Below are 13,521 nucleotides of genomic sequence, written 5' to 3'. Positions count from 1 at the left end.
CTTCTTAATCTGCTCCTTATTCTGGACATTATGCAAATGTGTCGTTACTGTTCTCAACATCTAGAATGTTTGTGGAAACTTTTAAATATATTTAAAGTACATTTGAAGCCCTCCTGTGAAATTTCAATTTCTTTTTCAAATATTACCCAAAGAGGAATACATTTTCACAGAAAGAATTTTCACAGTATTTCCTATCATATTTTTTCTTCTGGAGCAAGTCTTTTTTGTTTTATTTCGGCTAGAATAAAAGCTGTTTTAATTTTTTTTTAAACATTTTAACATCAATATTATTAGCCCCCTTAAGCTATATTTTTATTTCAAATGACAGAGCAAACATCATTATACAATGAATTGCCTCATTACCCTAGCCTGCTTAATTAACCTAGTTGAGCCTTTAAATGTCACTTTAAGCTGAATACTTGTGTCTTGCAATTTAACTAGTAAAATATTATGCACGGTCATCATGGAAAAGATAAATCAGTTATTAAAACTATAATGTTGGAAAAAAAATATTTTTAACTATTAGAAAAAGGATGAAATATTCACAGGAGGGCTACTAATTTAAGGCGGATTTATACTTGTGCGTCAAGCGCACGCGGATGCTCAGGCGCAGCCTACGCGTGGATGCATAAGTCCTCGCCGTGTCGGTTGGCGACGCTGATGCGCATCTCTCAAAAAATGTAACTACACGTCGCAACGATGCGTAGCGCAAGCTGTTTTTGTATGGCTTGATAGCGATTACAAGTGTGGGCGGAGGTGAGAGCCCTGCGAGCCCAATGGAGCGAGTGTTTACACGTGTGGAGTCTTTTGAAAGAGCTCCAGATGAAAACTGTTGTTTTGTGTTTACCTTATGATTAAATTTGTTGCTCGTTCGCCAATTCCCTCCTCAAAATGAGCAAGTTTGAGCCACTTGTACATTAAGGAAGCATTCAGAAAAACAAAACACTAGCGAAGAAACTTGATTCATAAATGTCTTCTGCCAGCTATAGCGTTTTGGAAGTGTTATTGCTCTGCAAATACAAACAGCACGCAGAAGTATAAATGCACAGCTATGCGCATTGCATGCGCCATGGGTCACGCCGATCACTCTGTAGAAGTATAAACCACGCTTTAGTCTTCAACAGTATGGGGTGAATAGGTCTCTTAATCTCACCAATCTCACTAACTCATTCTGAATGATCCTAAAAACCCTCAACTACTCTTAAATACAACTGGTTTGTAAATAATGCAATACTTAATTTAGTAATGAAAAATTAATCAATTGCTAAGTATAAAAGTACACTTATTAAGCACATTATAAATGTGGTTATAAGTCAAGAGTACAGCATTTGTATCTGCAGTTATAAACTGCTTACTAACGTTTATTAATGTAGAGTCAATGCTTAACGGATAATGAATTCACTATCTGCTAATGCTTAATAAATGATTTATAGTGTGTAGTAATCATAAAGTGTTACCGAAAACACTTATAATAGATTTACATTAGACAAATACTGTTTGTTTGTTTGTTTGTTTATTTATTATTTGTTTGTTTATTTTTTATTTATTTGTTAATTTATTATTTATTTATTATTTATGTGTTTGTTTGTTTGTTTATTATTTATTTATTATTATTTATTTATTTAATATTTGTTCATTTATTTATTAATTTATTCTTTTTTTTCAGTTTAAAATTATTACTTGTTTAAATGTCAGAAACTTTTTTTCACTTATTTTTAAGTCCAGAGAGAAATGGACTATTGTTTGTTCATTATTATCATTTTGTGTTGTACAGTATTAGTTGGTTACTGAGCAGCAATAAATGACACTTTAAAATATAAGGAGTTTTCATGTGATTTTAGAAACTAGTAGTTTTTAAAATCAATGAATGCATAATAATCAAGAAACCGTGATTATTCCTCATATAATCGTACAACCAAAAACTATAATAGTTGCATCCCTAGAGTGCTCTGGCGACGTTGTCCTGTGACTGCCGTCTCATCATCCAAGCAGATCCTGCACACTGGTTGGAGGTGTGGAGAGACCCTCTCATGATTGTAAAACGCTTTGGGTGTATGGCCACACACAATAAATGCGCTATATAAGTACACATTACTTACTTACCAGTTGTTCAAGCGTAAAGCGAGATGAAAAACCATTTAAATGTGCCATCAGGAGCAGCAGGTGAGTGCTGAAACTGCTGTGTTAATACTGTGTTAAAATAAATGTCCAGATTTTAAAGACATGGAGCAGAACAATGGAGTTTAGTGCAGTGCTTAGTGTCTGGTGTGAGACCCATTTTAAATGGTATCTCATCCAGGCAGTGAAGATTATTGATTTTCTACAAAAACCAGGTCTCAAATGTGGTGAGCTTATAATGGCATGACAGTTCACAGGAAGCGCTTGAGCTGACTTAATCCAAATTAAAAGTCCCTGTGCACATAGCCCATTCAGTTTCTAGTGTCACATGAGTCCTAGAAATCATGCTTACATAATGCTCAAGAAAGCTTTCCGATTATCAGTGCTGAAAATTAATATTTTTGCAGATATTGTGTTACATTTTCTTTAAATTGTTTAATTATAAAGTTTAAAAAAATCTGCTGTACATGCATTAAAAACATCTATACTGTTATTTGTGATCAATTCAATGCATCGTTGCTGAATAAAAACATGTATTTCTTTTATAACAAATTTGCCCACTCAAAATTTTCATACAGTACATTGCTGTATCAGCAATATTTCAGGTTATGAGGTAGATCACCACAGGAAAGTCATTTAAAGTGCACTGTACTGAAGATCTGGGTATACCAAGGTAATAGGCATAGTAGAATAATACAAGATCAGTATATGGAAATGGGCATACTGTGAGCCTCAGACACTGTTTCATCACTGGGCCATCCCTTCTGCATTTCCATCTATGCCTATTTTTGGGTCGTCCGTCCAGATGTGCAGCCATGTCTTCAAGCTTTGAGATTATAAAAAACTTTGACGCCTCTTGCTCCGTTTGATAAGCAACAACGTTTCCTAATGAGCCAACATTAATATTTTTTTCCCCCTTTGTTGTTTTAAGCATATATTTCACTTACTATGTACGGGACTTTTATTTTGAAAACGTGAGCGCCAATTTGTTTGCTTTACGCTACTGGGCAATGACTGAGTTTACTTTAGAATCTCTGTTATGCTCCTTTTTTAATTCTACTCAAACAGATGGGAGGGCTAACAAAATCAATGCATCGTCTTATCTGAGGTCAAGAGTTAAAACTAAATATTTCAGCCCTCTGTACAGGAACATACTAAAGATTCAGGGGAAAAAAGACACAAGCAAAGCAAAGTGTATCAAATGCAAATTTATTAAACATTTGTTTCGTTTATTTTTCATTGACGTCCTTATCAATATCGTAATAAAATTCCTCTAAAACAGGAGATCACACACCTATGTTGTACCAACTGGAGACTTTTACAGCTCTAAAATCCTGCATGTTCAGCGTTAGAACATGACGCTGGGAAAAAATATATATATTTTATTTTTTTTATACATATATATTTATTTTCATATACTGTATTACATCTACATTTCAACTATAATAAAAGGCACTTGGAAAAAAAAATGAAAATACTGATATTAAAATATCTCAAATGTGCAAAAAAGGAAAAAATAAAACCAATGCTGGCCTTATTAGGCCATAGTCCTTTGTTAACCCTTTGTGCATCTCTGTGCCACCTCAAGAATTATCCGATTGTTAGCTTCTCTTGGGAACCAAAAGTTGTCTTTATGCGGGAGCTCATTTATTTTAATTTAACTTGATCACTTAATTCATGTACCGTATATTTATATATTTTTTATATATGACATCATACCATTGATATTATTGCTTAAGTCTCATGTAGAGCGGCAGTAAATTGGGATCATTGATAAAAGCACCGCTATTTTTACATCATCACATGGTCTCCTGCAGTATGTGAAACTGTGGCCTTCTCTAGAGTGCTCAAAGGGTTAAAGGTTTAAACAGCTTATTTGATATTGAACATTGATGTAGACCTTGACAGGTCTGTGTCAGATTCAGCTTTCTCCAGCCATCGATACGAGTAAGGGAAGGTGACAAGATATTCGCAACTTTTTAAACCGCATTTCCAGTAAATCCCTCTGTCGAACCTGTGGTGATTGTGTTTGATCAATGCACGTGTAACCCTGCCAGTCCTACGCCACCCAACCCGCTCCGAGCTGGTATCGAACCGGCGACCTTCCGTATGGGAGTCAGGTGCTCTGGCAAGGAGGCTAAAGACCATGGCCTCTAGTGTCTTTCGCTAGAGCACCTTTAGAGGTCAGAGGAGTGAGGTTTACCTGCACAGAACTTACTAGCTAGCCTCCGTTACACTTACCTCCCTAAACCTCATTTCCATCCGGGTCACGGCACCAATGTAACCCCACTAGTCCTACACCGCCCAACCCGCTCCGAGCTGGGACCGAACTGGCGACCTTCCGCATGGGAGTCGGTTGCTCTAACAAGGAGGATAAAGACCATGGCCTCTAGCGTCTGTCGCTAGAGCACCTTTAGAGGTCAGAGGAGTGAGGTTTACCTGCACAGCACTTACGTGTTTGCAGGTTACCTCTCAACACTCCTAAAAGGCTTTATATTAGCACAGCGGGTCAACCTTTCTTGGCTTTAACTGAATACGTAATGCTAATCTGGGGGCATTGAAGGGGCAGTGGCCTAGTTTTGAAGCTTGGCGCATGATCAAGACATGGACAGTGGCAGTGGTTTTTCTGTTAGTGCGAACAGAGGTTAGCGTTAGCACACAGTTTCTCCACTTCCTGACCGTAATTGTTTGGCTTTTTGGTTCTTGTCAGGATCAGTTGGATGTCTCACTGGGGATCTCATACTCATGTCCTTTATGTCCCTGAGGCTAGCTAAAAAAAGGTTTTGTTTGAGTAAACCTCACTCCCCTGATCATGAGGCTCACTAGCAAGCACATGCTAGCGGCTGTGGACTTAAAGGAACACTCATTTCACATCTTCCCTAAAGAGTTAAACTTGAGTTTTACCAAGGACTCTAGAATACACCAGAAGTGTCACTCGGATATTATTGAATGGGGAAAAATGCTACGGTCAACATGGTGATTGAAGCCTACTACAGAAGCCAATCATCGATCACTATAGACCAGGTGGTGTCCAAACAAAATCCTGGAGGGCCGGTGTCTTGCAGATTTTAGGTCCAACTTGCCTCAACACACCCGCAAGATGTAATTAAGACCTTAATTAGCTATCCCAGGTGTGTCGGATTGGGTTTGAACTAAACTTTGCAGGACACCGGCCCTTCAGGACCGAGTTTGGAGACCCCTAGGGGTGAATTTCTGCAGATTTTGAGTGATTCGAATATCAATGCTATGTTCACACCAGATGCAGCACCATCGGATAAATTGCGATATTCACGCGTAAATAGATGCTTGAACATTTTGAGTTTACTCACTTCATTCGCGCATCTAATTCGCATGTAAAATTCACTTCACAATAGACGCAGATTCGCAACATGAACAGGGCTTATGTCTGCCTGGTGACTCTAGCTTCCTTGCTAAATGGCTGACATGGATTTTATTGAGTAAGTAGCTGTGGTTTATGTGCTTTAGGAAGGCTGAAAAATAGCATAGATTCGTTTTGGTCCACTAGATCCTTTCAGAGGTGCACTCAGCTTTCCTCCAGCAACTACAACCGGATGATGAAGGCTTTCAGCGGTGCTTCTGACTGAACCGAGCCCAGTTTGATAAGCTGTTGTTGGTATCAGCAAGAAAATATTTCCTCGCGACACCAGAAATTGACACATTCTACGTCATAATCGCACTCATACAAGACCAAGCTCATGATTGGTTAATGCGGCGCAAATGTCCACTGAAGTTCAGATTTTCCAACTCGAGCGATTCGTACGATAGTTAGGCTCGTTAAATGCGCAAAACAATCAAATCGCGCCAGTTATTTTAAGTGAAACACACCGCAGGGTATTTATTCGCGTAATGTGTGAACACAGCATTAGAAATGAAACCAAAGACACAGTTAATGTTTATTTTTTTTGGTGATTCCTTAAATAAAATTGAATTGTAAGCTAGGCAAGCAGTTTCCCCATTCAACACAAAGCCTGAGCATACTGGCCAAAAGGAAGTGACATGTCTTGCTTTAAAGGGACTTTTTTTAACAATTTTTTTGAGTCCATTCAGTCTATCTCTGGGTCTGGTGGGAGCACTTTTAGTTTAGCTTAGGTTAGAATTGATCATCAAGTTAGATTAGATTATAGCAGAGGCGTAGCAGACATTTTAAAAGTGGGGGGACGGCTGATTGAGATCCAAAAGTTTACGTTCAAAAAATTGTTAATCAACTGTTTCTAAATGGTGTGTCTTTAAAAGTGATCGTTCCCGCCGGTTGCTACGCCCCTGGATTATAGCATCTTGTTCAAAAAAGATCAAAGACTTTCGGTAAACTATTCTCTCATTACAGCGTAATAATCAAGAAATTTGTATTGCCGTACAATGGCATGCCGGCTGCAGCCATGGCGAAATCAAATTGAACTGAATCAATCATGATAATCGTAACTGAACTGTTTACAGCAGTGGTGCTGAACCCCGTTCCTGGAGATCTACCTTCCTGCAGAGTTCAGCTCTAACCCTGACCAAACACACCTGAACCAAATAATTAGGCCCTGAACAGCACTTGACAATTACAGGCAGCTGTGTTTGATATGGGTTGCAACTAAAATCTGCTGGAAGTAGTGTTGTGACCATACTGGAATTTCGATACCAATCAGTATTGAAACTTTAGAAACGTTCATTTCCCTTTTCACAGCAAATCAGAGTAATTTCTGTTGAGGACATGAACACAATGGGCAATCAGCGGTGTTTAGGAATGCATGGGAATTTTTCCTGCACTGTTAGCGGGAAATGGATGGCTTAAAAAATGCAGTACCGATTGGTAGTATTTTGACAACACGAGTAATGTTAGAAAGTAGATCTCCAGGAACAGGGTTGGTCACCCCTGGGATACGGCATGTAAACCTCTAGTGTTGTGGTATGGTTATGGACTAAATGTGAGGGTTACTAACTCAAATCATTCCTGCAGTAATCTTGTGTCATTTCTCCCGCTTTCCTTTCAAATGATTAGCTGGAGGAAGCTGAACATAGAGTAGCGATAGAAGAAACAAAGCAACTTCAACATCAGGAAATGTCTCGTCAGTAATAAAAACGTAAAAACAAAACAGCATCAATTGTATAGTTCTCACAAATAATAAAACAAATGCAATAAGACTCTGAGTGTAAAAATGGTTTGGAGGGGACGGTGGGGTTCATGCTTTCGGCAAGTGCGAATATTTCAGTCGGAATGTTTTACGTTACATTCACTTGTCCGTTAAAAATGCTGAACTATTAGTGGGATAATGAAAATCTCTGAAGGATGCTTTACATATATCATCTCTCTTACAGAAGGAGTTCCCCTGAGAGGACAGAGACTGTTACTTGCCTGAGGTCAGGAGACGAGATTTAATCTGACTGAGGTCCTGATTGTGACAGGTCGATCTATGTATGATGGCTTTAGTGGAAAGTTTTGGAGTGTTGCAGCAACTTCATGTTAGCAGGAGTATTGCTGAGAACAACAGACTTTGATGCAGTGGATCTTAAAGCATTACCCTTCAGCCAACTAAATAGTGCTTGAAAAAGTCCCTAATTCAGTTTCTGGGTATACCTTAAGATTTTTAGCACAGTGGGATAAACTATGAAAGCAAAATTGTCATACCAAATTATAGGTGATAGATAATGGTTATTTAAAAGTTCGCTATTTTGCAAGAACCAAAGGTTTCTTGTTTTATCCTGCAATGCTAGTATGCTGCAAAGCAGGACAATACTGTTAAATGTTGCCCTTGGTGCAGCTAGTCATGTACAGTACAACTGATGACCAGAAGATGGCACTATTTACAACAGTGCCATGTGCCATGGGATGTTAGCATGACCGCTAGGTGGGTTTGTGCCCTTGTGTGACTTAAAACTCAGCCAGTCTGAGTTTTGTGTCTGTAAATCTATTTAACAAAACAGAGCTAGTCAAGGTTTCTATTTCCTCCCCTTCTGAGGACAGATTGTCATTCATACTTTAACTAGTTTTATTCAAATGTGTATGCTTACATTGCAGTTATACAGCTAGCAGCAAATGCAAGGTTTGTCATTTAGGTTCCAATAGCATTGAAGCTAAAGAGTTTCACTTGCAAGGTATGCAAAGGGTACCTGCTGACTTAGGTGGGAAAGGTCTGAAACAGGGGTGTTTAATTGTACTCCTGAAGGGCTAAGTCAAAGAGTTTAGCTCTTGCCCTAATTAAACATCTAAACTTGCTACTCAAGATATTCATGATCACCACAAGGTAGTCAGATGACTAGGTGCTAAACACTGTAGGAAAGTGGGATTTCAGGAGCAGGACTGTTCTGACGGGTACACCAAATGCTGATTGTCAGCATGCAAACAAGATTCTCTTGCCTAATCTACAACTTAAGCTTGCACTTGCAAACCTAACCTGACCTAAAGGCTCGAAGATCTCTAGCTTGTTACACTTTTGTTGTAATGCACGGAATGGCTTGAAGATCAATTGCTTAAGAATAATAGCATATGGTTGTCTCTTTAGTGTGTTGTACACTGACGCAAAGAGTTTCTCTTACGCATAAATACACAGAAATGGTCTCTTGATGTAAGGGCACAAATTCATAAGTCTGACATTGTGGCAGTGTGCTAATTTAAACAGAAAAGTAAGCTGTACTTATGACATCCAGTTCTGCTTCTGGAGGGACACCTTTCAACAAAGACCGGGGATGGGTAACTCTGAACATCAAGGTCCTGCAGAGTTTAGTTCTATGCCTGATCGAACTAACATGACTTTCCCAATCTTGAAGATGTTAATTGGCTTGTTTAGTTGTCCTTAGTTGCAGTTAGAACTAAATGTAACACAGGACAGTGGCCTACCTTGGTTTAGCCACAAGCCTAACTAAAAATACTTGAATCAAGATCTTCATGATTACCTGAACAACCAAGAAGTTGTATTGTAGCAACCTAGAAATAATTTCTGCAGAAAGGTGACCCTCTAGGAGCAGGATTAAGCACCCCTGGTAATAGCATAAGCCAGAAAGAATAAAAATGTAATGGAAGCTAACGTTTAGCCTATTTCTGATGTTTAAGCTAATTATTTTCTTTTTAAAACCCATAGCTATTACCAGAAGAAATAGGTAGTAGTGTGTGTCTGAAGAACATGGTGTCACTTCCAAGCAGAACTGCAAATGCTTTGTGAAACCCCCCACAGGCTTGCCTCTGACCTCTGACTCCTATTCTCCCCCCGCACTTCCCCTGCCATTCCTCTGGAATGTGGTGCTCAGTTGACCACAGCTGGCTTCAGCACAACTGGGCCAGAGGGGATGACCACCCAAGACAGGGGGTCGTGGGATGCTCCCGTAGACAGGTTGAGTACACCACCGTGGATCTCATCCTCGCCCTCCTCTCCTCTGATCTTGCCCTTGCCATGGTCCCTGCGCTCAGAGCCCAGGATGGGCAGCATGGGTAACCCAAGCGTGGAAGATGAAAAGGAAGGAGACAGCAAAGGTGACTTGGTCAGGCCTAGAGGGGAACTGCTGAAGGACAGAATAGGTGTCCCTCCAAGCCCAGCAGTAGGGGAGTTTGGGCAGCCAAGTGTGCTCAAGTCCAAGGGGCGGGGACTGAGGGGGGACAGCGGGAGGGAGCCTCCGAGACCCTGCAGAGCGTGACCACCAAGGAGAGCAGCGGCAGCACTAGGAATGATGATGTGAGCCCCGCTGACATAAGTCAGCTCCGAATCTTTCCCCACCCCAGCAATCTGGCTCTGCTTTATCAACGAGCCCACCCCACCTCCCTGCTCCTGGGCTACAAAGTGCCCATGAGCCTTGATATGCTTCCTCAGGGAGCTGGGGTCCGTGTAGCGTTTCAAGCATCCCACCATCTTGCAGTAGTAGGGCTTGTCCACATAGTGCGTGCGTGTGTGTTTGAACCGGTCGCTGGAATTGGAGTAGCGTTTATTGCAGCCTTCGTAAGGGCAGATGTAGGGCTTCTCACCTAAAACACAAGTACAGAGACAGTAAGGTCAGGCTGCCTCCATCCAGATGTTTACCTAGCATGCAGTGACACTGACCTGTGTGTGAGCGGTTGTGAATCTTGAGGTTTTCCAGTCGGGAGAAGCTCTTATTGCAGGTGGGACAGCGGTGAGGTTTCTCATTGGTGTGAGTACGGATGTGAATCAGCATCTTGTACCTAATAAGCAAGACATTAGATGTATGATGTTACTAGCGAACTTGCTGCATTTAAGATCTGCATCAAAACACATTGTGCCACATGTCTTTATGAAATTGAAAATGGAAATTTTCAGCTGACTTAAAAACATTCCATGCGTATGGTCAATTGAATATTATGTGTTTTTTTTTTGCGTTCAAACATACCAATATTATACTTTATTTATATTTTTTATGTACTCTGGTGATATACTAAGAAACTGTTTTATAAGTTATCAGGAAATGTGATTCCTACTGGGTTTTGGGTAAACATGCATCTGTATTGACAGACAGAACAGGCTACAATAAACACACCTGGCATTAAACCCCCGTCCTTTGCGTGCACACCCTTCCCAGTGGCAACAGTAGCCAGAATCCTTCTCTGGCTTCACATGGAAGTCGTTGACATGATCCACCAGGTCTTGCAAGGAGTCGAAAAGTAGGTGGCACTGTGAAAGCAACATCCACAATGAGCTCTTGTAGGAAAACGTGTGGTAAACTGCTTTATTACATATCTGTCTGGAATACTTGATTTTGATTAGTAGGTATGTTATTCCCAGATAACAACCAATGAAATTAATAATACAGACTCATCCGGGTACTTCGAATCATCTTGAGCATCAGTGAATATGTTTACATTTATAATTTTTGGCTTGTTTGACATGTTTTTTTGAATGTTTGGAGCCCTCTTGTGACTGAATAATGCGTAGGTTAGTGTATGCTCCATTCATCTGTTTTTGTTGGCATTTAAGAAATAATGAATAAACAGACTTCATACATATAGTACATATATAGTATACATATATATCACTGACAGCCCAAATTTAGCCTTGATTTAGCTAATCTGTCTATGTTTAGATGTCTATTAGACTAATTTAAATGTAAAAATCCTTGCTGAGTTACTAGTTTTGTATCTAGTTTTCATGTTTGGTGGCAATACCAGAGTAATAAGCTGAATTAAGTACATCCAGGCGGTTGTTATTTTAGGTTATTACTCCGCTGAAATACTTGATTGTGATTGGTTAGTTGTGATATAACAAGGTATGTTATCCCGAGATAACAACCGCTAAATAGCATAAGCTTATCCAGGAACTTCGAATCACCTTGACCATCAGTAAATATATTAAAAACCATGTAGGTACTTGCACAGTTTTGGACAGTTTCTAATTGTTTTCACCACCATTTTGTGACTTAATAGTGTACAAGTTTGTCAGCTTTGCATTTTCTTACAGAATTAACAAACTATTAAGGCTCAGAACAACAATTGTGTACTTGATTCTGATTGGTCAGTCATGAAAGATCCCGAAATAGTGTCCGTAAATGCGTTCTAATCCAAGTACTTAAATTCACATGTATCTGTTTGCCTGTCACGCCACCATTTTGGACAGTTGTTGATTGTTTTTACTGCCATTTTGTGACTGAATATCAACTGAAATACCAACTGAAAGTTGGTGTATACTCCATCAGCTGTTTTCATTTGCATTTAATTAAAGAATTAACAAACTGTTAAGGCTCAGAACAAAGTTTTGTGTCTGATTTTTATGTTTTGTAGCAAGTAGCCATGTAATGAGTTGAATAAGGTACATCGAGACAGTTATTGCAGGTTATTACACCACTGTCTGAAATACTTGATTCAGATTGGTCAGTCATGAAAGATCCCGAGATAACAACTGCTAAATAATGTAGGCTTATCCGGGCAATTTGAATCATCTTGACCATCAGTAAATGCATTCAAATCACATTCACAGGTATCTGTCTGTCATGGTTTTGGACAGTTTTGAATTGTTTTTGTGCCATTTTGTGGCTGAATAATGCACAAGTTAATGTATACTCCATCAGCTGTTTTGGTTTTTGTCAGTTTTGCATTTGATTAAAGATTTAATAAACTATTTTGGATTCGAAATATGTTTTGTGTTAATTTTGTAAATTTTATGGCGAGTAACCTTGTAATATGTTGGATAAAGTACTTTCCGACGGTTGTTTTTGCAGAATAAAGCCCTTCAGTCTTATACAACAGTGCTTTGCATTGGGCTGCTGATAAGAATGTCATGCTTCATTCTGCAATGGATTTACTTTATCCCTTACTCAATCTCACCTTCCTCCAGCGACAGGCCAGCTGTTCATCTGCGGAAAGATCTGGAGAAGCTCTGGTGTCTTTAGGCTGCCGAATAAACATGGACGAGGGCAGGTGAAGGCCTCCTCCTGCTCCGATGGGCACAAAGAACTGGAATGCTTGAGATGTGGCTCCTCCTTCAACATAGCGGATATGAGCTGAGTCCTGCAGGATGCAAACAGAGAACAGGCAAACATAACTCAAGCCTCTTTATCTTTTTTTATGGCAGGATAGCTATTCTACAACCCCAATTAAAAAAAAAAAAAAAAAGTTGGGGCAGCATGGAAAACAAATAAAAATGAAAGTACGGATTTCTAAAGTTTTTTTTTTTTTTAATAATTATTTTTTAGGGGTTTTTCACCTTTATTTTGATAGGACAGTAGAGAATTCAGACAGGAAAGCACTGGGAGCAGAGAGAGGGAAAGGATCGGCAAAGGACCTCGAGACGGGAATCGAACCCGAGTCGCCACGAGCACACTGGTGCTATATGTCAGCACGAAGAACCACTAGGCTACCGCGTCGACTCTAAACTTACTTTGACTTACATTTAATTGCAGACAATACAACAAACTTTATTTGATGTGCTCCTCATGATTTTTATTTTTAATTATTTTAATAAACACATAGTCCGATATTGATTCTTGCAACCAATTTCAAAAAGTTCGGAACAGTAAAGCATTTATCACTTCGTAATGTTGCCATTCCTTTTCACAACAATTAAAAGACGTTTAAGAACTGAAGACACCAAGTGACAAAGTTTTTCAGGTGTAAATTTTGTCCCATTGTTCCTGCAAACAAGTCTTAGGCCCCGTTTACACTAATGCGTTTTAGTTTTAAAACGTATAAGTTTTGCTACAGATGCGCCATCCGTTCACACTACGCCGAAGTTCTCGAGCACCAAAAATGGAGCATTTTGGAAACGCTTGAGAGGCCGTTTTCATTCTAAAACACTGCTGCTCTGTCTTAGTGTGGATGAGGAAAAACTGAGACATCTGAAAACGGAGGCGGGACTGCTGAGATTCCCTACCTAATTGGGGCTTTTGTGTCATTGCGTATCCTTCCCTTATTCGTCAAGCCTCTATCACATGACTATAACACATGGCTTTTACGCTACCGGAAGA

General features: G+C 39.5%; 1 protein-coding gene across 2 annotated transcripts in view; it reads right to left on the bottom strand.

Moving 5' to 3' along the window:
- Nucleotides 1-6,031: 6,031 nt before the first annotated feature.
- Nucleotides 6,032-13,521, bottom strand: part of glis2b (GLIS family zinc finger 2b) — an 89,818-nt gene continuing 82,328 nt past the window's right edge. Inside the window, exons 4-7 of one of the 2 annotated variants that reach the window (XM_021469271.3) lie at nt 12,383-12,565; nt 10,603-10,736; nt 10,152-10,270; nt 6,032-10,075 (exon numbers count right to left, since the gene is read on the bottom strand). In XM_021469271.3, coding sequence (XP_021324946.2) covers nt 9,363-10,075; nt 10,152-10,270; nt 10,603-10,736; nt 12,383-12,565 — 1,149 coding nt within the window. In that variant the 3' untranslated portion in view covers nt 6,032-9,362. 2 annotated transcript variants of the gene reach the window in all.

The sequence above is a fragment of the Danio rerio genome, chromosome 3 (genome assembly GCF_049306965.1).
Source record: "Danio rerio strain Tuebingen ecotype United States chromosome 3, GRCz12tu, whole genome shotgun sequence".
Lineage (NCBI taxonomy): Eukaryota > Metazoa > Chordata > Actinopteri > Cypriniformes > Danionidae > Danio > Danio rerio.
The sequence above is the reverse complement of the archived record's forward strand: the minus strand, read 5'-3'. Positions and strand labels throughout refer to the sequence as shown.